At 38.8% G+C, this 23,387-nt stretch overlaps 1 protein-coding gene across 3 annotated transcripts in view; it reads right to left on the reverse strand.

Annotated features, from left to right (window-relative positions):
* Nucleotides 1-262: 262 nt before the first annotated feature.
* INPP4B (inositol polyphosphate-4-phosphatase type II B) overlaps nucleotides 263-23,387 on the reverse strand; it is an 839,852-nt gene continuing 816,727 nt past the window's right edge. For 2 of the 3 annotated variants that reach the window (XM_043902500.1, XM_043902504.1), the window contains one exon: nucleotides 6,278-7,677. In XM_043902500.1, coding sequence (XP_043758435.1) covers nucleotides 7,503-7,677 — 175 coding nt within the window. In that variant the 3' untranslated portion in view covers nucleotides 6,278-7,502. Of the gene's footprint in view, nucleotides 6,242-6,277; nucleotides 7,678-23,387 lie in introns of those variants that run through there. The other variant, XM_043902501.1, reaches the window with a different exon arrangement.

Here is a 23,387-nt window from a genome sequence, read left to right on the forward strand (position 1 = left end):
TTGCATCTTTTAAAATTATAGTTGATTTTAGTCCCATAGAATAGCAACTCTGAAAGATGCATTCTGCTATTAATAGTTACTAACCTAGTATCAATGTAAAATTTGCACTGCATTTACACTTCATCAGAAAATTAGTCTATGTTATTTGAAATACTATTTAGGCTACACTTCTGCTATTTTAATAAAGTTTTAGAGATTTCTACATTGACAAAAATGAAAAAAAATGTATAATTTGATATTTGAAATGAAAAAGACAGAAACATAAAAAATAAAAATCACATTTATTAAAAAAATATACACAATGTACAATGAATATGGTTTTCACAGAACAATAAAACAAAATGATTTTTCTTCAAATGACAATATAAAGTGATCTAACCTATTTGTGCCTCATTTCTTAGGACTACACATTATTGGTTGATCTGGAATATATATTTAACACTAAAAGAAAACAAATGCAAATGTTTCAGCTAAGTACCACAAGAATCTGAAAATCACATATTAGGTTAAATAAAATAAAATATCCACAAGAGTATATGTGTACAAAGGATTGCACATGTGAGGTGAAATGGGAGTGTCTATACAGTTACAGAAATGTGGCATCTGCCTTTTAAAATTTGAAAGCTCTCTGACATGAAATGGCTTTTAATATTTATAGTGATATAAAAGCATCATAAGAGCTACTAATATATAGATAATAGAGCAATCTTGCTAATATTTGAGTCAATACTGCCTGCCAGTCAATAAAATTGCACCAAGTCATCATCAAAGATGTACTGTTGAGCTGCACCCTTGTATGACCTTAGAATATTCTGATAATTTAGGAAGACTATGAATGTTTCATACCATGAGTATGAAAGTGCAACATCTTAAAGAAAGACTAAAAGATAAGTGGCTCAGTGGTAATGACTATACCTTCCAATGATGGAGTTGCAGGAGACATCCCTAGGTCAGGAATATTCCCTGGAGGAGGAAACAGCAACCCACTCAAGTATTCTTACCTGGGAAATCCCATGGAGAGAGAAACCTGGTGGGCTACAGCCCACGGGATTGCAAAGAGCTGGACATGACTGAGCAACTGAGGACAGCATGAAAGATAAGCAACATACGATTTACCAGGCAACAATACTTGTAGTAGGTCTTCTCTCTAATGTTCAGTCTCTCTGGGTACTATACTTAACTGTGAGTCACGTTTTCCTTTTTAAATTTAAAATTCTGACTATTCATGCAATCTATAGAAGTTTATGCTCAGGAGAGCTGGTGGCATGTACATATTTTAAGTTAATACTACCTTACAATGTTTTCCTACCTCCTTGATACTAATAGACAGATATGATTTCTTTCTTTGACATCAGAAATGCTTTAGATTTCCTCTTACATGCTTAGAAATAAAACTAAGAGTGTTTAATCTGCACTATAACTCAGAAAGAAAAAGCCCAAACTTCCATACCTTAACTTTATACCTAATTGGCCCGCCATGTTTTATCTAAAATATTAACTGCATTTTTCTGTTCTTGAAGTTTTTGCTAGAGATAACAGCTGTTTGGAAAGTTGTAACTTAAATTTCTTCCAAAGAAACAAAAGATCTAATACATTGGTAGTTTCTTTATAAAGTAATGAAACATAAATATGGAGAGGAAAAAAGCAAAACTCTTGCAGATTGCAGCTGGGCTAAATGAATGTGGATTCTGTGAATTTACCTAAAATTGTCAATCCACTATACAACTCTCAGCAAATTCTTCTCTTAAGTGGCACATAATCTGTAAAGCCTCCAGCTATTAGAGATGCCTTGTGTTTAATATATTTGCTTCACTATGCAACTGCTGGTCACAGTTTTTCTCAGACCAGTTTCTTAAACCTGTGATGAAAGTTGATTTTTTTCTCAAAAGATTATAAAAGGTGGCCTATATAGGCCAACATATGGCCCATAGGTTCAACATAGGTTGAACGAAACCACTGATAGACCATCCTGTTTGGAAATCAAACACCTAAACATTTGTGTGACTTAGCATACTGCCAGAGTTTAATTTGTTTAATCTAACAGTTTGGTTTCCAATTGAGCTATATTTATTAGAATCTGGGCCTGGTAGTACGTTACTGCTTTTCCAGCTTTTAGCAAATGCTTAAATTATAAACTTAAAACTGATACTGAAGTGCATTTTTACTGATTTTCTAATTAGGCTAACATTTCCCTGAATTTTGCCGGAAGTTGTTATTGCTTACACGAAAGCTGCATTGCTCAGATTTCCCTTGCAGGACATCATAGAGAGATATATTTTTATCTATTTATTTTTAAAAATTTCACTTTTTGGCCACACAGTGGGGCATTAGTTCCTTGACCAGGGATCCAATCTGTGCTCTGTGAATTGGAAGCATAGAGTCTAGTGGAATGGAGCAACTGGGCCACCAAGGGAGTCCCCAAGAGACACATTTTTAAATGAATTGCTATGACTGTTTTAAATATGAATAAACATAAACAGCAAATATTACTGATAGTCTAACAGGAGTCTTTAAAGAGGGCATAAACCAAGTCAAAACTGTAGCCCTCTGAGGGTGACTACACTTAGTATCATTTTAATAATTTAATACTGCTTCCAAGCAGTGATTATTTTCTGGAGAAAAAGTGAAGGAGGCATCCAGTTTTGCACTGGTCAATGTTTAACACGTGGTTTTCCAGGAATTCAAAGTATTGGTTGGTAGCATTTGGCAGTTTCCAGGGTGTAACACCCACCATGGTCAATTTCAAGCTACCTATGTGATGTTACTGCATGCGGAGTCAGGAAGTGAGGCCCAGTTAGCACATTATAAACATCATGTTTCCACTGATACAATTGGCATAAATAACCTCAGCAGCAGATATAAACAGTATAATATAGCAAAATAATTAGGCTGCATTAAGCTTTGATTATCATTTTTAATAAGATTTATTCAATTGTGTTCTGTAATTTAATATTTAATGATGGTTGTGTTTTGAAAACCGGCTTACAGGATTTAACAGTCAAGTATTGTGAGTCAGCACCAGCCAGTTTCTAGCACACCACTATTATCCTCTTCTCAGCACCTAGCAAATTTTACATAGGAGGGGCTTGGATTTGCTTGGGAAGAAAAGCATGAATCTTCTTCTCTCCCATGTCTTATTCTAGGCAAAACACCATACCTAGTTGAGAGAAAAAAAAGGGAAGTATCTCCCACCCAGATGCTTTCTTTTAAGACCTCACATCCTCAGAACAAGAGGTCATAGTCTTACAAAGTAAAGACTGGAGCATAGTTACCTGGTGTCCTGCTCCCACTGGACAGCTGGTCATTTCAGTACAATCTGTCAGCAGGATCAAATATTTGCTCTGACACATGGGATTACTGGGTTGACCAAACTGTTTACATCAAAGGATTGTTTGGGCAGAGTGTTGACAAAACCCAAGTTAATACTGACAAGAAAGAAACAACCACACAAGAAATAAATGCAAGGGTACATCTAAAATATGGGTCTGCTTCAATAAAATATTTCAAACTTTTACATTGAGCTATTCTGCAGAACATTTTTCAGGCTCTGGATCTTAGGTCACTGGGTCAAACATAACTAGGATTGCATTTTCCCTTGTTTTAAGTATGTTTTCTGTAGGACTTTGTAAATAGCTAATACTGAAGTATTATCTACTTCTGATGACATCAGAGGGCAAACATGTTTCTGAGCAAAAAAATTATCTTGTTTGGAAATGTTTTCTTGGTTCAGTGTCTGACTCAATGTGATCTCTTCAAATAGAATGACTGGTGCATCTTTAAAATGAAAATGGAAGCAGAAAAGCATGACTGAGCCTGTGTTTGTACAAAAGAGATTTTAAAACTTTTTGTATAACATTTCCGCTTTGATTTAGAAAGATTTAGTAACTTAAGAAATAATGAAGTAGTTTTCCAAGCATACTTGAAATATCTCTCAGGAAAGGGGTGACATTATTGTCACTATGAAAAAACATTTGCTTGATGAAATCTACTTTTAGAACATGAACAAATATAGGTTTCCAATAGACGAATACAGAAAACTATGTTAATAATAAATGAGAAAGTACATTACCTTCATTTGTATTACAGTAAGTTCTACTCTTTGAGAACTTCTATAATAGTACTTCATAGAAAAGAAAAAAAAAAAACACACAAAACTTTGAAATGTCTTCCACAAATAGAAAACCCTACAGTTGGTTTTCTGGTTAATAAATATTTTTTCCATATTTGAATCAAGAGGTTTCATTTTTAAAAATACGAACAAAACTATTGTTCATAAGACTATTTACAAGATGATAAATCACTTAAGGTAACTTGGAACTCAAGACTGCCATCTGATATACTGAATGTGGCTTCATGGTTACTCAAGGGAATCACTGTCACACCAACCACTTTACCTTAAATCCAGTGGGATAATGAAAATAACCACAAATCCTACCATTTTTAAATGAAACTGAACAATTCGAAGATTATATTTACTCAGTGAAATTGAGAATGAGGTATAAAGGAGAACAAGATAACCTGTCCATGAATAGATCCACAGCACACAGCATCTTTTCATGAAAAACACAGTAAATATTTTGACAACTGCCTCAAGTATAATGCCCACAAGTCCTTAACTAAAATAACAGATAGATAATTCTAGCATTAAAAGCCCCAGAGGGTTATCTAAAATTGCAGCAATTTAAAAAGCCCAACATGAGCCTGGAGATCTGCTTAGAATCTTTATTTCAATAGGTATCTTGGTTGAGGAGCTATCATATCAGCTAGGAAAGCTACAGATGATTTGTTGAATGTGGTCATTGCTAAAAGGTGTCTATGTAACAGGTCTTTGGCATTTCCAAGGGAGACTGATGCTTTGGATCGCAAGCTCCTCTGATGAGAAAGGAAAACATATAAATTCTTAAAATAGGGAGAAAATAAATGTCATTTATTTAGACCTCTGTACTCTAAGTTTCAATTACAGCAATACATGCCGAGGCCTATTTAACTAGTATCCTTCCCAAATTTTCATGTATATATTTAGGGTGGCAATTCACAGATCGGATAAGCCACAAGCTACAAGGTAAGAAGGGATTGTAACCAGGGTTCTGAAATCATCTAGCTGAGTAACTGGGAACACAGCTTCCTTGTACTTTAGTTTAGCCATTTATAATATTTATAACGTTATACATGATGATCTCTAAGGGAATTTCTGACTTGTAGTTTTAGGAAACTCATGGTGTTATTTTACCAAGTAAGGGCAAATTTGAAATTCAGTTTAGGAGAAATGATTGTTTTGGTTTATCATTAACTACGGTAGCATAAGTTTTAAAAGGTTCATTCACATATACTAATCTATGCCAGGCAATGCATACTTACATCATTGATTGATACATATTAAGATAAATGCTAGGAAACACCTCAAAGATATTTTACAGACTTTCATGAACTTGACTACATGAAGTTTAGGCTGATGGGGCAAATCAATCCAAGTCAGAGTTTTGAAAAGATACCATGTTTTCAAAAAGTATTTTTATTGCTTTATTAACACTGTCCATCAACATTTTTAGGAGGACCAGTCACACCTTTGCAGGATGACAGTCTTTACAAGCACATAGGAACTGCTTCTGTAGTCAGGTTCACAAGTTCCCTAATTTCCATTCACTAGAAAAATATTTTTAAAGCCCGCAAATGGGCTCTCAGGTTGTATATGAGAAAGGATGGGGGATATCTCAAAGCCTCTCTCCTCTTGACACTCTCCTATCATCGCTTTGGAGTGGAGAATGCCACTCTCTGAATCACCTCCAGGACCCCTGAAGCAACTTAGGTTTTCTCAGAACGTCTTTCATTAAAAATCCCAAGAATGAAATGTACACTTTTTGAACTGATCTCAACCAGCGAGGATCAATACATAGAAGCTTGGCACTAGAAACACAATATGATTTAAGATTTGTTTAATGGATTTCTTTCAGAGTCATATGCTGATAACTAATTCAAGTAACTCCTAGATTTGGGTGAACATTCCTGATCACCTCCCTCCACAAATTCATGACAATGAAAACAGAAAAACGGTGGAGATTTTCCAACGGAAGCATATTTGTGTTCCTGTTTATTTACATGTTGATAAACTTAGGTGTCAGCTTTTCCATAAGTCCCCTCTGGAGGTCTGTAGTACTTGGGGAAAGCCATCAGCTGTAGCATGTTGAAAGCATACTTCCTGCATTTGATATTCTTCAGTACATTTTCTATGCGGCATCCTTCTCTGGTGAAAGGGGAAAAAGCACAACTTCATGAAACACAGAATAAATAAATATGCTTTATTTGTTCAATGCAGAGTTGCAGCAACAGTCCGAGTAAAAATAACAAAGATTCAACTCTACATTTTTTTTTTTCACAAGTGATGATACATCTTACAAAATTAAATCCTAGGCCAGGCCCAATACCAGTATTGCCCTCGGAAAAAAGATGAGTAGAGTCCCTTTGCTCTTAACATATATTTCAGGTTTAATAAACTCTTTAAATATAATTTGATCCACGATACAGCTTCATTTTCATTTCATAAATATATCTGCCTTTTTATAACTTTTCCACAAATGAATTTCTCAGTCTCTTTAAAACACATGAACATCTACACGTAGCCCTAAGGATGTAGGTTCTAGGAATAAGGCATTTAATTAAGTCTGGCCCTATAGATTTTTAAAGGAAAGTTTCATCTCTATTTGACTGCATTATTTTAGCTGTGCAACGAGGAGGAAAATGGCTTTCCAAACAGCCTGGTCCAAGTCTCAGCTTTATCAAGAGGAGTGCTTGTGGACAGATAGTACAAAAATCACAGGTGCTGAAAATGGGGCATCGAGACGCAAACAAGACTTGGTTAAAAAGAATAGAAAATTACAGTGAGCGCCAAACCAACCCAAACCATAGTTACAAATGGATTCATTTAATTACAAAACAGAAACAGCCATTCTCTCCAGAAAGTTACTTGACAGAAAAAAGGTTAATTGCAGCAAAGAAATCACAGAACTAACAGGTTAAGAAATCGAACAGAGGGTTCTATCAGCTGACGGCGACAATGAGATCAGCACAGTGGAAATCGAGTCTGGATGGAAGGAACCTCCCACATCTGTAGGACTTGTCTCAGGGTTCCGGGGTGTTGTGCAAATTCAGTCTTAATTTCTTTAAATAAACGGAAATGGGAAGAGGAACAGGAGGTGCAGAACTTCAAGCTTTCAGGATTCTGTTCTTTGTCTTATTCCAAAGACAGGAATTTAAAAATTCTTCTTGAGCTAGTTAACAGTTGGGAAATACTTTTCCATGAACAAAAGAGCGAAATAATTCACTTAATGCATAGTACTTCTTTTCTTTTAGCTTTTAGGAAAAACAAATAAAACACAATTCAAACATTTGCTTGTTCTTTTTTTTTTTTTAAATTCTGTGAATCTGAAAATGTAGAAATTACAGCATTGTCCCCATAATTTAAGTCCATTGTCAGTTGTAGAAAAGAAAGGAATGCAACATAAAACTTATTGGTATTTGGCTAAAAGTAATGCAAGACTTAAAATAAGCCACACAACTAGCAGGTGTGAGCTGACAAGCAGCAAGGCGACAGGATAGAAGTGTCGAGAAGTTGGCTTGTTATCAGTTAGACAGCCTGTTTCAGGATCGTCAGATTCATTCAGTGCTCCCTGGGTTTGTCTGCTGTTAAACAGGGAGGGGGGCAAGGAGTTAGGGGAGAAAAGAAAATAGTATAGCATTCACACAGTAAAGAAACTCAACCTTAGATATCCTGAAATACAACATATTATCTTATATCATATGGAAGTTTCAGATGAAGTTTTTATGCTAAATAGACCCAAATGCATCCTGTGTGCTTTTTCTACCTGGACTACAGTGACAAATATATTTAAAAAAAGAAGATTCTTTTTGCTTTTTGTGCAAAAAGGAGGAGAGAGATGCTATGGTGATATTCACATGGGGCGAATATATATGCACAAGGAAAAAACTCAAGAAGCATAACAGCACCAATAGAGAACATGACATGGATAAAACTAAAGTATGGATCAGCCCATAAAAAATAATCTGATAAATCAATACATCTTCGGAAAATGAAATGAGAAACACAGTATGTAGTGAAGGAAACAGATGTGTTTGGCACATTCAAACACACTGTCTATTGTTTATGTACCTATATAATGTATTTAAAGTTATAAAAATGATTTATGGAAATGGTTTGGTATTTTAAATGGATTAAACACCTGACATGTCATCCTTGCCAGCCATAAGATTAGTTTAACAAAACCTGACTCAGCACCCTTCCACTAGTTCAGCTCATAAATTATGTTGTCTCCCGCTTATCTTCCTAAAATGAGGCCAAAAATATCTCCTATAGACTCCTAAGCTTAAAGGAGATTATATTTGCAGAGTGACATGTCAAAAAAGAAAAGATTCTAAATTTCCAGGTTGTGTATTTTCTGTGTAAGTGAAAAACGAGCATTTGTAATTGGGCTGAAAAGCAGTTCCAATTATGCCATATTTGTAATATGCCATACTGATGTGAGTTGAAAACACAAATTTTTTTCTATGGTATAGTTCATCAGCATTCAGAGTATTCAGAATTTCAGTCACTCAGTTGTCAAGGCATTTTTGATCTCTATCAGCTCTTTCAGGTTTTAAAGCAGAAAAACAGGGGTTGCTCAGTCGATGAACAGTGCTATGTATGCAAAGGTACCTTCTAAATAAGCCCCTTACCATCCATGACCCCTTTTTAACCAGTGGCAGCCTCTGAAGACCTCCTACACAGAGATTTTTGACCTGGTGTCCACTACAACCAGTGGCTACACATGGACAAACAGCAGTCTTAATGATTTTAAACAGTGATCTGACTTCACTTAAATCAGTCATGCTAGGCTGGGTTCTAGTGTTCTCTTGTTGTTGGGTGAAGACCTAAGGGTTTTTCAGCCAGTGACAAAGTGAAATACTCTTATCTGGAAAATGAGTAGCTTATTGTGTGAAATGGAGTACTATTTAATTCCTATTGTCAGTTGTACTTGGTTACTTGTTCAACTCTTACTGCTTACTAGGTAGGAAATATGTAGTAGATTTTAAAGTATGGATACTCCCCCACCTTTACCCCTTGGTATCCACATGTGGGAATGGGAGATTGGGATTGACATATATGCACTCTTGATACTATGTATAAAATAGATAACAAATGAGAAAATACTGTATATTCCAGGGAAGTCTACTCAGTGCTCTGTGGTGAAATAAATGGGAAGGAAATCCAAAAAGGAGGGGATATATGTATATATACAGCTGATTCACTTTGCTGGACAACAGAAGCTGACATGACATTGTAAAGCAACTATGCTTCAATAAAAATTAACTGAAATATACGTTTTGTGGCAGGTGGGAGGGAAGTTCGAGGCAGGGGACATATTGCACACTTATGTCTAATTCATGTTGATGTATGACAGAAATCAAACCAATATTGTAAAGCAATTATTTTTCAATTAAATTTAAATAAATTTAAAAAATAAGATATGGATACCTTTGAATGTGACTAACAAAAGCTTCCTTGTCCAATATTATTTCTCTAATATCACCTTTACTAACACTCACTCCTGTCCACTATTAAGATGAAGGTTATCTGTAGCAAATTAACTTTGTTAAAACCTTGGTTCCTTTCCAATGATTCTTGTTAAGAGAGAAGTACAGAGTTTCATGTATCATTTATCTATTATCTACTATTATCTATCTATCATAATATAAATATTACCTTCTGATTACAAATTAAGGTTAAATATTAACCTCAGTCTATCAGTCATATTATAGAAACACTTTCTCTTTCCCAATGAAGCACCCATTGACAGGCTCCAGCTGAGGCACAGACAACTGGTCGACAAGCAAGTTGAAACAATCTTTTAACAGTCCTTACTTCAAATACAAGGGACTCATTCATACCAGATGGCTTTTTTCCCTACAATTGCCAGGGCCCATTTATTACTTTCCAAGTCTTTTTGTTAAACATGCCTTTCAAGTCAAAGTACTACGTTAAAAGATTAGAATCTTTTGAGGGGCAGTTTTATAATTGAATTAATTGGTTGCTTACTAATTTTAGTCTCAGGAGATCAGAATAATATTTTAAAAATGCCTTTGACATAGTCATTCTATTCTTCAGCTGGAAGCAACATAACCTGTGGCTGCCACAGCATGTAGAGCTTGAGGCCCTGACCATGTCACCCAGTGGGGACAGAGGCCCTTGGGGCTGCTTTCTTGCTTCCTGCTAAGAACAGCACAAATGTTTATTTCTTCAGGGCCACAAATGAAATTTTCAGCACTCTGCAAGTGTAAATGCAAAGGATGTGCTAAGTAATAATATTAGTAATTTCCCCCCTGGGAGATTATGACAAATAATTAATTAGTGGCTGCCTGGCATGGTATCCTGACAACCCAGCGTCATTAGCTTTAGCCATCGGTGACGGGTAGATCACCATGGAAGCAAATCACAATGCTGTCTCCACTGAAAATGTGACATGATGAGACATTTAAGGGCAGTTACTGAATCTGCAGGATAGAAAATGACTTTTTTTTTTCTTCAAAGACCTGTCAAAGCAATCACTTAAAATAGAAACAAGCAAAAATGCGTTTCACTCTTAAACACATCACTGCCTACACGAGGAGACATTTCCTTAAATAAAACCCAACGTGCATGACTTGATGATATTTGGTTATTTCTCCCTCTTTTCTGTCACTGACTACTGCTGTATCCTAGATCACAAGGGTGACAAGTCCCCCACTATAGGTATCCTCTCAAATCATTCAGACCTCTGAAAATACAAGTTAGAGTCTTCCTGTCTCCCCCTGCTGGGTAATTATTCATGAATAATGTTGCTATTTGATATTTTATTCCTTTAACCACTGTAGCTCTTCAAGCTTCCCCAAAGGAAAATTAGCAATTAAAACTGAATTGAAAAATCTTTCCTTCTAACCAGAAAGCTGATTTCCTCCCATGCTAAAATGAGACCATTTCATTTTTAATTACATTCAAGTTTGGAGTTATAGGCATAGCATCTTGAAATGATGAGCCAAGATTTTAGAGCCAATATCTCACTGGGCTTTATTTGAGTCCACATTCATCTGATAAGTCGATCTTAATAGAGCACCATGTTTCAGGCTCTAAAATGTCGGATTGTGTCAGATTTTAAACTGGCAGACCTGTGTAGAGATGAATATAATGTAGGTCTTTATCAATAAGAGATTTGAGAGTGGTATCTACATCATAGAACAGGAGATTCTCAGATGCTAAGTGACTTTAAGAAGTCTTCAAGTTGAATTACACATTTTATAGATGAGAAAATAAATTTAAAGGCTTTGCCTAGGCTTCTAAAACAGTAAGTTGTAAGAAAAAGGATCCTGAGAATGTAGTTTGCCTAGCTCACAGTTTCCTTATGTGATAGCCTGGTAAAATAAGGGGAGAAGGGTTTTTTCTTGCAGTTTAGATTTAGGTCCAGTTTTAAATATAATGACTCAAAATACACTTAGATGTCAAATTACCAAAATTTCCCAAAAATTTAGCTTATAATTAGAAAGTATAATTATTGAAAGTATATTTCCAGGACTTCATTTAAAAAAAACTGTGCAACTGTTTAAATGGGGGGGGTCATTTTAATAAAAGAATATCAAGGTTGCGGTAATTTCCACTGGCTTAAAAGCAAGACTGGGCTTCCCACATGGCACTAGTGTTAAAGAACCTGCCTGTAAGTGCAGGAGAAGAAAGAGATGTGGATTTAATCCCTGGGTTAGGAAGATTCCCTGCAGGAGGGCATGGTAACCCACTCCAGTATTCTTGCCTGGAGAATCCCATGGACAGAGGAACCTGGTGGGTTATGGTCTACGAGGTTGCAAAGAGTCAGACACATCTGACGTGACTTAGCATGCACGCAGAAGCAGGATTAGCTTTTGTGGCGACTGAATCCTCAGAAACATTTAAAATGCTTTCTTCATTTTAACTGGATTTCAGAATCTAATACAAAATACATCATGTCACCCACAGGAAAATCCCCTAAATTAGGAAATTCCTCAGAAGACATAAGACTATGTCACTGTGTCCAGATCATAGAATTTTTTCAATAGTCATAAACAAGTTTGCTATAAAAGAGAGAGCAGTGTTAAGTGAAATCCCATTCAGAGGATGCAAGAGCCCTTGGCATAGGACACATGGATTTCTCTGGATGTGACATTCTAAGGGGAGGGCTACTGTGAACTAGAGGATGCCAGAGCAAGGTAACTGGGTAAATGATAGTAGGCCTGGGAACCTGGAAAATGATAGTGGACCTGGGAACCTGGCAAAGCAGAAAAGACTGGAGGCAATGGGAGAGGATTCCATTGGCTTAGAGAAGAGGGACATTTATGGTTAAGTGGTTGTTGATTTCAGATAGTCAAAGATTCAATCGTTTAAGTCTGGGCAAACTGCAAAGCAATGGAAGTGTCTGAAGTAAGCAAAGAGATCTCCATGTATCATATCCAATCATGTGACAGCTACTGAATAGACATTCCAGGAAGTCTCCAACATAATGAATAGGCTCCATTCTGAGAGCATGTTCGTAAGTTCCACTTGTTGGTAAGTCCAACCAAGTGAGCCTAGGTACCCAACTAACACAATCAACTATATAGTATTGCTACTGTACTGTAATAGGTTTATAATACATTTCACAAAAGTGTACATAAAAAGCAAACAAACACTCAAAAAATAAAGAAAACACTTTTAATCTTACGGTACAGCACCTTTAAAAGTACAGTAGTGCAGAATGACAGCTGGCTCACAGGAGCTGGCCTTGAGTGAGCAGGCGAGAGTTATGGACCAGAGGAGGGAGAGGAGGTGGGAGATGGCAGAACTGCAGGATTGTCAGCACTAGGAGACAGAGGGCAGGCTGCGGTCTCACTTGTGCCTAACACTGACGGCACAGGTTCGCATTGCTTGCTGGAACCAGATGGGTGTTCGCATCTTGGTAAGTTTGCAACTTAAAGGCTCGTATGTAGGGAACTTACTGTATCTTATTCATTTCTTACAATGGGTTGGTATTATTATCCCCACAGGCTAAAAAGGATTATAAAACCTGCTCAAGCAGCAGATAGGGAATTTTTATCTTCATCTTATTAATAGAAAAACCATATTCCTTTCACCTTATGGTTAGGTTCCTTTCAGCACAGATTTCCCCCTGCCTCTCAGAAACTGGCAGCTGTGATTTCTTGCTAGTTGCTAGATTAGATTAAGCAACCTCTAAAATTACTTCCACCTCTACCTTCCTATGATTCCTTGATACTATTAAGACACAAAGTGTGTCTATTAAGACACACTCCAGAGATGCATATTTTTCTACTAATAAAATAGGTGACAGTTCAATAAGAAATAGTTGGGGTATGCGGCAAAAATCAAAGAATGCAAAGAATGTTGACATTGTATTTAGTCTCTAAAGTCTCTTGCTCATTCTTACCTGTTTTCAGAATTAAAAAAAAAAAAATCTGACCTATTTAATGTTTAATTTCTCCCCCACATCTCTTCTAGCATTCTTCTTCCAATTTCACTCTTTTAGTTTCACAAAGTACCTAGACAATAAGAATGTCTTCTTGTCAGAATAAGGAAGGCTCTTGGTACTTCGCTGGTGGTCCAGTGGCTAAAACTCTGCACTCCCAATGCAAAGGACTCTGGTTCGATCCCTGGTCAGGAAACTAGAGCCTGCATGCCGCAACTATGAGTTCGCATGCTGCAACAAAGACCCTGCACAGCCAAATAAATAAATACATATAAATCCTTATTTAAAAAGAAGCAAGGCTTCAAGAAGTGACACTTTCAGATAGTGTTTAACACTGCTTTGAATCCTGCAGACGCCCAGAAAAACAAGATAGCTAAAAATGTTTTATAAAAAAGTTTAAAAAGGAAAAAGAGACAGAATGAATGAGTTCAAAGTATAATTGCTTCCATCAGACCATTTTCAGAGAATTGATACCAGTTTTGATCTTCAAATTTTAGCAAGGAGAATATTTGGATGGGGTCCAGAAAGAAATACCATAAATGATTAAAGGGCTGAAGAAAAAAAGTTTTTGAGGAAGTGTTTAAGGTTAATTTTGTTTGGATAAAAAAGAAGGTTAATATGTGATGTGGCTGCTACATTTAACAGTATGTAAGACAGTGGTAAAATCATTTTTGAGGTATTAAATTGTGTTTTGCTCTCTTACATTTTACCCTGTAGCATAAAGCACAACTCTGGGGATTTCAGCAGTGCTGAAAGCAAGAGCAGCCTGGACTAAATAGATTTGGTGTTCTTTAATCTTACAACAGAGAATGTGTGAGGTGTCCATTGAGGGGGCAAAAGGATCTTTGAGGGTTGAAAGAGAAAAGAGAGGGAGAAGGAGAAGGAAGGGGAGGGAGGGAGGGAAGGCAGGGAGAGAGAGAGAGAGCAAGCACAGTGGGGAGAAGGCAAAGGGGCAAATGTTGGTGCTCCCAGAGGAGGACACCCCGTGTGGGGAGGGAGGACCATGCAGGGCAGGGAGAAGGGGGAAGCCAGCACGTGCATCAAAGGAGGCTGGCCCTACATCATTGGTCTGCTTTGCCAATGGTTCCCTTGTCTTGAGCTTGCTTTGGATGCAAGGATATGAAGCAGCTTAAAGGTATCATAATGAATAGGAAATGGGCATATCAGCAGCTGATGATTGATACAGACAAGCTTTCTAGAAGTTTCAGTGCAAAATAAGACTGTGACAAGCAGAGAGCTCAAAACAATAGGAACCGATTTTCCACCAGCCTGGCTGGACAGGAGCTGAAATGTGGAATGAAGTTTATTTAAAGAAATTATTTAAAAAGAAAACCAAGCCCTATTACCTTATATATACCTCGGTTAGTAAACAGGTTATAGGGCAGTTCTACAAAGAAGTATATAGATGCAGATATATGCCTATAACTCATTTTCTATTTCCCATGTGATGTTATTAGCTTTACTTTGTATAAGAGCTCCTACAAGTTGACTTAGTTTTAAGTATGGCTTCAAAGTATCAGTCAGAGAGAAGAAATCAGATTAGCCAATAAAACATTCTGTGAGTGCATTTGTGGCAAAGGTACTTAAAAATATAAACAACCCTTGTCTCACCACTCTAGTTGTCACTGTCTTGGACTGAGAAGAATTTTTACACCCCAGTAAAGAGAAAGCTAACAAGAAAATATATAAGACTTCTGATTCCATTCTTGATAGGCACCAGGAAAAGTTTAATGAGGTAAATCTATGGACACCCAGCTTTCCTTGTGGGGCAGGGAACCCGGCAGAGCAGGCAGCCTGACTCTGTTCTTAGCTCTCAAATAAAAATAAAAGTCCATGTATGCCTATGGTATTCTGAAGGTAGCTTGGGAAAATACTGGGTATCTAACAACAGATATGCATTTAGACACACATAACAGGAAAGAAGGACTTCCCCGGTGGTCCAGTGGCTGAGACTTTGTGCTCCCAATGCAGGGGGCCTGGGTTCAATTCCTGGTCAGGGGAATAGATCCCATATGCTGCAACTAAGAGTTTGCATGCCTCAAGGAAGGTGGATGATCCTATGTGCTGCAACTAAGACTAAGTATGTTGAAAAGCAGAGACATCACTTTGCCGACAAAGGTCTGTATATCAAAGGTATGTTTTTTTCCAGTAGTCATGCATGGATGTGAGAGTTGGACCATAAAGAAGACTGAGCACCAAAGAATTGATGCTTTCATACTATGGTACTGCAGAAGACTCTTGAGAGTCCCTTGGATAGACAGGAGATCCAACCAGTCAATCCTAAAGGAAATCAATCTTTTTTTAAAATTTATTTTAATTGGAGGCTAATTACTTTACAGTATTGTGGTGGTTTTGAATATTCATTGGAAGGGCTGGTGCTGAAGCTGAAGCTCTGATACTTTGGCCACCTGATGGGAAGAGCCAAGTCCTTGGAAAAGACCCTGATGCTAGGAAAGACTGAAGGCAGGAGGAGAAGGAGACAACAGAAGATGAGATGGCTGAATGTCATCGTCAATTCAATGGACATGAATTTGGGCAAATTCCAGGTGATAGTGAAGGACAGGCAAGCCTAGCATGCTTCAGTCCATGGGGTCGCTAAAAGTCAGACATGTGACTTAGCAACTGAACAATAAAAACAACAAAAAGAACATCAGCCCAGCTTCCCAACATCCATTTGGTTAAGTTTCAATCTTCCCTTTTAAAGGGGGAATGTTAAGATCTATCCAATAGCAATACTGAGAGATTATGTAAAAGCACCTACCATATTCTCAGCAATAAAAATAAACAAAAAGGAAAATAAAAAATTCCCTCCCTATCCCTCCTTTTGGGCTTCCCAGGTAGCTCAGTGGTAAAGAATCCACCTGCCAATGCAGGAGTCTCGAGAGATGTGGGTTTGGTCCCTGGGTCAGGAAGATCACTTAGAGAAAGAAATGGCAACCCACTCCAGTATTCTTGCCTGGGAAATTCCATGGACAGAGGAGCTGGGGGGCTACAGTCCATGGGGTTGCGAAGAGTTGGACATGACTGAACAACTAAATAACAACAACAAATCCCTCCTTTTGTGAAATCTCAGTTTTCAGACAAGAAGTACGTTGACCAGATGGACAGCCACTTGGCTCTGGCTATTTCTCCTCTCACCCTCCCTAATGGGGAGATGCCCCAGGATTCAGGACAGCACCCTTCTGCTTCCTGTACTACACATACTGCCTCCAGGTGATCTCAGCCAGCCCCCTGACATAACTACTAGGATATGATGATGAGTCTCAAATTTCTCTCCCCTTCCTTTACACTTCTCTAAATGACAGACACATATATTGCATCTTCACTTGGATGTTTACCTTACAGACATTTTAAGGTAATGAAGCATGGAAGAACACACCACCCCCAAATATGCCACATCAGCATAAGGATCATTTCGCGCTAAAGACACTTGAAAAACAGCAGGTGCAGGAAGAGTACTCTGACCTCCCTTTTTCTTCCTGAAAGCAAGAGATAAAACCGCCAAAGAAGACATACAGATGGCTAACAAACACATGAAAAGGTGCTCAACATCACTCATTATTAGAGAAATGCAAATCAAAACCACAATGAGGTACCATTATACGCCAGTCAGGATGGCTGCTATCCAAAAGACTACAAGCAATAAATGCTGGAGAGGGTGTGGAGAAAAGGGAACCCTCTTACACTGTTGGTGGGAATGCAAACTAGTACAGCCACTATGGAAAACAGTGTGGAGATTCCTTAAAAAACTGGAAATAGAACTGCCATATGACCCAGCAATCCCACTTTTGGGCATACACACTGAGGAAACCAGATCTGAAAGAGACACGTGCACCCCAATGTTCATTGCAGCACTGTTTATAATAGCCAGGACATGGAAGCAACCTAGATGCCCATCAGCAGATGAATGGATAAGGAAGCTGTGGTACATATACACCATGGAATATTACTCAGCTGTCAAAAAGAATTCATTTGAATCAGTCCTAATGAGATGGATGAAACTGGAGCCCATTATACAGAGTGAAGTAAACCAGAAAGATAAAGAACATTACAGCATACTAACACATATATATGGAATTTAGAAAGATGGTAATGATAACCCTATATGCAAAACAGAAAAAGAGACACAGAAATACAGAACAGACTTTTGAACTCTGTGGGAGAATGTGAGGGTGGGATGTTTCAAAAGAACAGCATGTATACTATCTATGGTGAAACAGATCACCAGCCCAGGTGGGATGCATGAGACAAGTGCTCGGGCCTGGTGCACTGGGAAGACCCAGAGGAGTCGGGTGAAGAGGGAGGTGGGAGGGGGGATCGGGATGGGGAATAAGTGTAAATCTATGGCTGATTCATATCAATGTATGACAAAACCCACTGAAATGTTGTGAAGTAATTAGCCTCCAACTAATAAAAAAATTAAAAAAAAAAAAAAAACCGCCGCATGACAGACGCCCTGCCTCTACAAGGAAGAAAGAAGCATTCTTATCAGCAGAGACGGGGAGTCAATGCCGAGAGAATTCTATACAGCAGGCCTAGATGAGAGAACTCTTATCTCCTTCTAGCCCCTCCCCCGCACGCCCCATATATTTCAGTTATTTTTCCACAATCACTTTTCTTCGTTCAACCTGGTATAAACGCATTTCGGTTTGATATTTCTTTGGATCTTCATTTTCTTTTGGGAATTTCCACGTATATGTACTGTGTTTGCTTTTTCCCTGTTAATCTGTCCTAGGGCAGTTTCATGCTCAGGCCCAGCCAGAGACCCTAGGAAGGCAGAGGAAAACTTTTACCTCCCATCTAGTTTCAAGGTCACGTCTTAAGTTGAGTCTATGTTCTCAGCCACCACTACACACCAGTTCCTCCTTTCCTTCTTATCACAGGAAATGACACTCAGCCACTCTCAGCCATTCATGTTAAGTGCCTCAACTCTCCCTGATTCTACCCTGCATCCCTCCAACCATCAACAAGTCGGACCACTTGGCACCATCTCCTCTGCTGCGACCTGCCTGTGACCCTCCATCATTGTGCTCTTATACTAATGGAAGTTGGTTTCCTGTCTTCTCCACTCTTGCTCGTCTATTAAGTTTTAGTAAATGGCAAAGCAACCAACACACTCTTCTGGTCACATCCAAAAACCATGTCCCCAAGAGCTTTTATGGAATGAAAATCCATCTGCATACCAGGCTCCCATAGGGAGCCAGGCTTGTCAAAATACCAGCGGTGCTTATCTATATGCATGGAGATGCAAATATTTTCAACTGCTCAGCACTGAGACCAAGGCTCCTGAATCTCAAGGAAGAAGTTCAGCTATATCTTCTTTCGCCACAATCTCTTGGGTTTTTCAGGTTTTTTCAATCCCTCCCCACTCTTGCCATTTCTATGAGATTCTAGTCAGTGAGATAAATCTTGCCAGCCTTTCAAACTGATGGACTTTGGGTTTTTTTTGCTGCATCTGGAATGGATAAAGCCGAGTATGGACCAGTTCAACATCAGACATCACCACCACAGTACTGATATTATTAAACATTCATTTCTACTCCATCTTGGAATCTGATGCTCCAGAAGGATCACCTTAGAGTTCTTGCACCTGGAATTGTCATTTTCTTCTCTAGGATATGGTTTCTTTTTCCCACTTTCAACTTCTCGCCATTTCTCGTTCCCAGATCTCTCCTATTCCCACCATTCCAAGCAAACAGCACAATGCTACAATTTATATTGTCAACATCTGAAACTGAAGTCTTATGAAAATCCTAGTGAAAAAGAATAAATACATTCAACAACCATAGAGTGGGTTTTTGGATACAAGTGCATGGCTAAAAACAATAGCTACATAACTATGACAATGACAGAAGATAAAATATAAAGTTCACCAAGGACGAAGAACTCCAAGGTGTGACTCAAAGTGCTTTACACCTAGACTATGGAGATTTAAAGATCAGGGAAGGAAAGGCATCTTAGAGAAATTAACTTTTGTGATGGACAGTGAAGGCTGAACAGAATTTCAATGGTGAGAAATTGGGTGGGGTTTTGGGGGATGTAAATAGCACAGAAAGTCATGGAGAAAGGAAAATGTCAGATGCACTTAGGAATGACCCACAGTTCACTTTGGTTGTAATAATGGGGCAGCAGGGAAACAAATGAAGACAGAAAAATTAAAATTAGTATTTTCTTTCTTGTTGGTTATCCATTTTAGATTTTTTTCTAAAATAAACACCTCTTTTGTGACAAGAAATTCAACTACATTGTTTTAAAACGCGATAGGGCTACGTTGCAAATGTTTGTATTGTCGATAAAAACTTAGACTTTATTTTCGAAATGATGGGTGGACAAATGCTGAGGACCTATGAGCAGTGGAACGGCGTGATGAGCTACACACAGCACCCAGGTGCAGCAGGTAAGATGGCACGAGCCAGGCCTGCAGGAGGGATGGAATAAACCAGAGGCATGGAGACCAATCAGGGCTTTCCTGGTGGCTCAGACAGTAAAGCATCTGCCTCCAACGCAGGAGACCTGGCTTTGATCCCTGGGTCAAGAAGCTCCCCTGGAGAAGGGGATGTCAATCCATTCCAGTATTCTTGTTTAGGGAATTCCATGGACAGAATTTTCAAATATTTTTTGAAATTCAACTGGACTGCTGGGCTATATAGTCCATGAGGTTGCAACGAGTTGGACACAACTCAGTGACTAACACACACACACACACACACACACACACACACACACAAGGAGACCAGTTGAAAGTGTTCATTGCTCAGTAATGTCCAATTCTTTGTGACCCCATGGACTGCAGCCCATCAGGCTCCTCGATCCCTGGGATTTCCTAGGCAAGAATACCTGAGTGGGTAGCCATTCCCTTCTCCAGGGAATCTTCCCAACCCAGAGACTGAACCTGTGTCTCTGGCATTTCGGGCAGAATCTTTACCACTGCAGTGAGAAGCCCGCACACTGTAATGAAGAACAGCCCCCACTTGCTGCAACTAGGGGCTTCCCAGGTGGCACTAGTGGTAAAACTCGCCTGCCAATGCAGAAAACGCGAGACGTGGGTTCGATCCCTGGTTTGGGAAGAACCCCTGGAGGAGGGTATGGCAGCCCAGTCCAGTATTCTAGCCAGGAGAATCCCATGGACAGAGGAGCTTGGCAGCCTACAGTCCATGGGGTCACAAAGAGTTGGACACAACTGAAGCATCTCAGCATGAACACATGTGTGCTGCAACTAGAGAGAGCCTGCACAAAGGCAATGGAGATCCAGCTCAGTCAAAAAAAAAAAAAGAAAGAAGAGTTTAGGGAGGGGAAGATGAGGGAGAGAAAGTTATACAAATATGTTCAGGTTTGAGGAGGAAATGCATTCTATTCAAATATGCTGCTGTGCTTGTCGCTCAGTTGTGTCCGACTCTTGCGACCCCAGGGACTGTAGCCCGCCAGGCTCCTCTGTCCATGGGATCCTCCAGGCAAGAATACGGGAGGGGGTTGCCATTTCCTTCTCCAGAGGATCTTCCCCACCTAGGGATCGAACCCAGGTCTCCTGGGTTCACATCGCAGGTGGATTCTTTTAAATTTTATTTTTATTTTTTATGATTTCATGGCTTCCCTCGTAGCTCAGTCAGTAAAGAATCTGCCTGCAGTTTATAATAGCCAGGACATGGAAGCAACCTAGATGCCCATCAGCAGACGAATGGATAAGGAAGCTATGGTACATATACACCATGGAATATTACTCAGCCTTTAAAAAGAATTCATTTGAATCAGTTCTAATGAGATGGATGAAACTGGAGCCCATTATACAGAGTGAAGTAAGCCAGAAAGATAAAGAACATTACAGCATACTAACACATATATATGGAATTTGAAAAGATGGTAATGATAACCCTATATGCAAAACAGAAAAAGAGACACAGATGTACAGAACAGACTTTTGGACTCTGTGGGAGAAGGCGAGGGTGGGATGTTTCAAGAGAACACATCGAAACATGTATATTATCTAGGGTGAAACAGATCACCAGCCCAGGTTGGATGCATGAGACAAGTGCTTGGACCTGGTGCACTGGGAAGACCTAGAGGGATCGGGTAGGGAGGGAGGTGGGAGGGGGGATCGGGATGGGGAATACATGTTAATCCATGGCTGATTCATGTTAATGTATGACAAAACCCACTACAATACTGTAAAGTAATTAGCCTCCAACTAATAAAAATAAATGAAAAACAAAACAAAACAAAACAAAAAGAATCTGCCTGCAGTGCAGGAGACCCAGGTTCAATTTCTGGGTTGGGAAGATCCTCTGGAGAAGGAAATGGCAACCCACTCCAGTATTCTTGCCTGGAGGATCCTATGGACAGAGGAGCCTGGAAGGCTACAGTCCCTGGGGTCGCAAGAGTCGGACATGACTTAGCAACAAAACCACCATTGAATGAAAGATTCTTTAAGTTCTATAGTGCTTTATAATTCTCAAAAGCTTCAAACACATGATTTCATATAATCTCATAATAACATTTTCTTCCTCTATCAATATATTACCGCTCCCTCCTTCCCTGTTCTGACTGGTAACCATGAAATTGTTCTTTATACTGGTGAATCTGTTTCTTTTTTGTTTTATGCATTAGTTGGTCATATTTTTTAGATTCCACATATAAACAATACCACACAGTGTTTGTCTTTTTCTGTCTGACATTTCACAAAGCATAATGCCCTCCAAGTCCATCCACATTATTGCAAATGGCAGAATTTCATTTTTTTACTTGACTAATATTCCATTGTACACACACACACACACACACACACACCCCATGCACCACATCTTCTTTATCCATTGGTCTGCTGATGGACACTTAGGTTGCTTCCATACCTTGGCAACTATAAATAATGCTGTTTAAATATGCCGTGCTTGATATAAGACTTTAGATATTCTTAACAAAGGTAGGTCTAGACAGGATCTATACCATACATCTGGAAGTTACCCTCAAGAAGTGAGTTAATTAGAGGAAGCCTCCCACGTGGAAAGTGTAAGATAAGCACAGATGAGGGCTGAGGGTAAAGCTCGGGGAATGCTTGCATTTGTAAGGCCAGTGAGGAAGGAGGCAGAGCGCACGCAGTGACTTGAGAAAACAGTCACAGATTCAAAGAAAGAGAATTAACCTCTGTGTCAACTGGAGCGAGGAGGTTGAAAAGTAAATAAAGGCTACTGGACTCCATAACTTTATGACTTGTAGCCTTTGACTTTCAGTAGAATTTTAGAAACAGAAATTAGTATATAAACGACTGATAAATGAACAGCAAAGAATGGGAGGCAGCACATTATTTTAACTACTGTGTTCAGAACATTGATAGTGAAAGGACGGAAGAAGAAAGACAGCATAGAACCTCCAAAAGGCAACAGAATCAACCAAGTGTTTTGGGATCTGTGAGAAGAAAAGAGGAAAGAGAATATGGGGAAGATTCAAGAAAATGTGAGAGTTTGTCATCTCTGTTTTCAGGAAAAAAAGTAGCTATTTATGGGTTGAGGACTAGCTACAAAATAGGGAGCTTTCGTTGCTTATCAAAAAGTCCTTACTAAGTGTGTGTTAGTTGTTCAGTCGTGTCTACTCTTTGTGACCCCACGGACTGTAGCCTGCCAGTCTCCTCTGTCCACGGAATTCTCCAGGCAAGAATATGGATTGTGATGCTATTTCTTTCTCCAGGGGATGTTCCTGACCCAGGGGTCGAACCCAGGTCTCCTGCATTGCAGGCAGATTCTTTACTGACTGAGCCACCCAAGAAATCCACTAACCAAAACACTCCCTGGCTCATCTGGACATGGAACCAAAGGTAACCATAACCTAATTAGGAGCTTCATCTCTTTCCTCTTTGTGACACAATCAGTTTTCACAACATATTATCAG

The sequence above is a fragment of the Cervus elaphus genome, chromosome 5, assembly GCF_910594005.1.
Source record: "Cervus elaphus chromosome 5, mCerEla1.1, whole genome shotgun sequence".
NCBI lineage: Eukaryota > Metazoa > Chordata > Mammalia > Artiodactyla > Cervidae > Cervus > Cervus elaphus.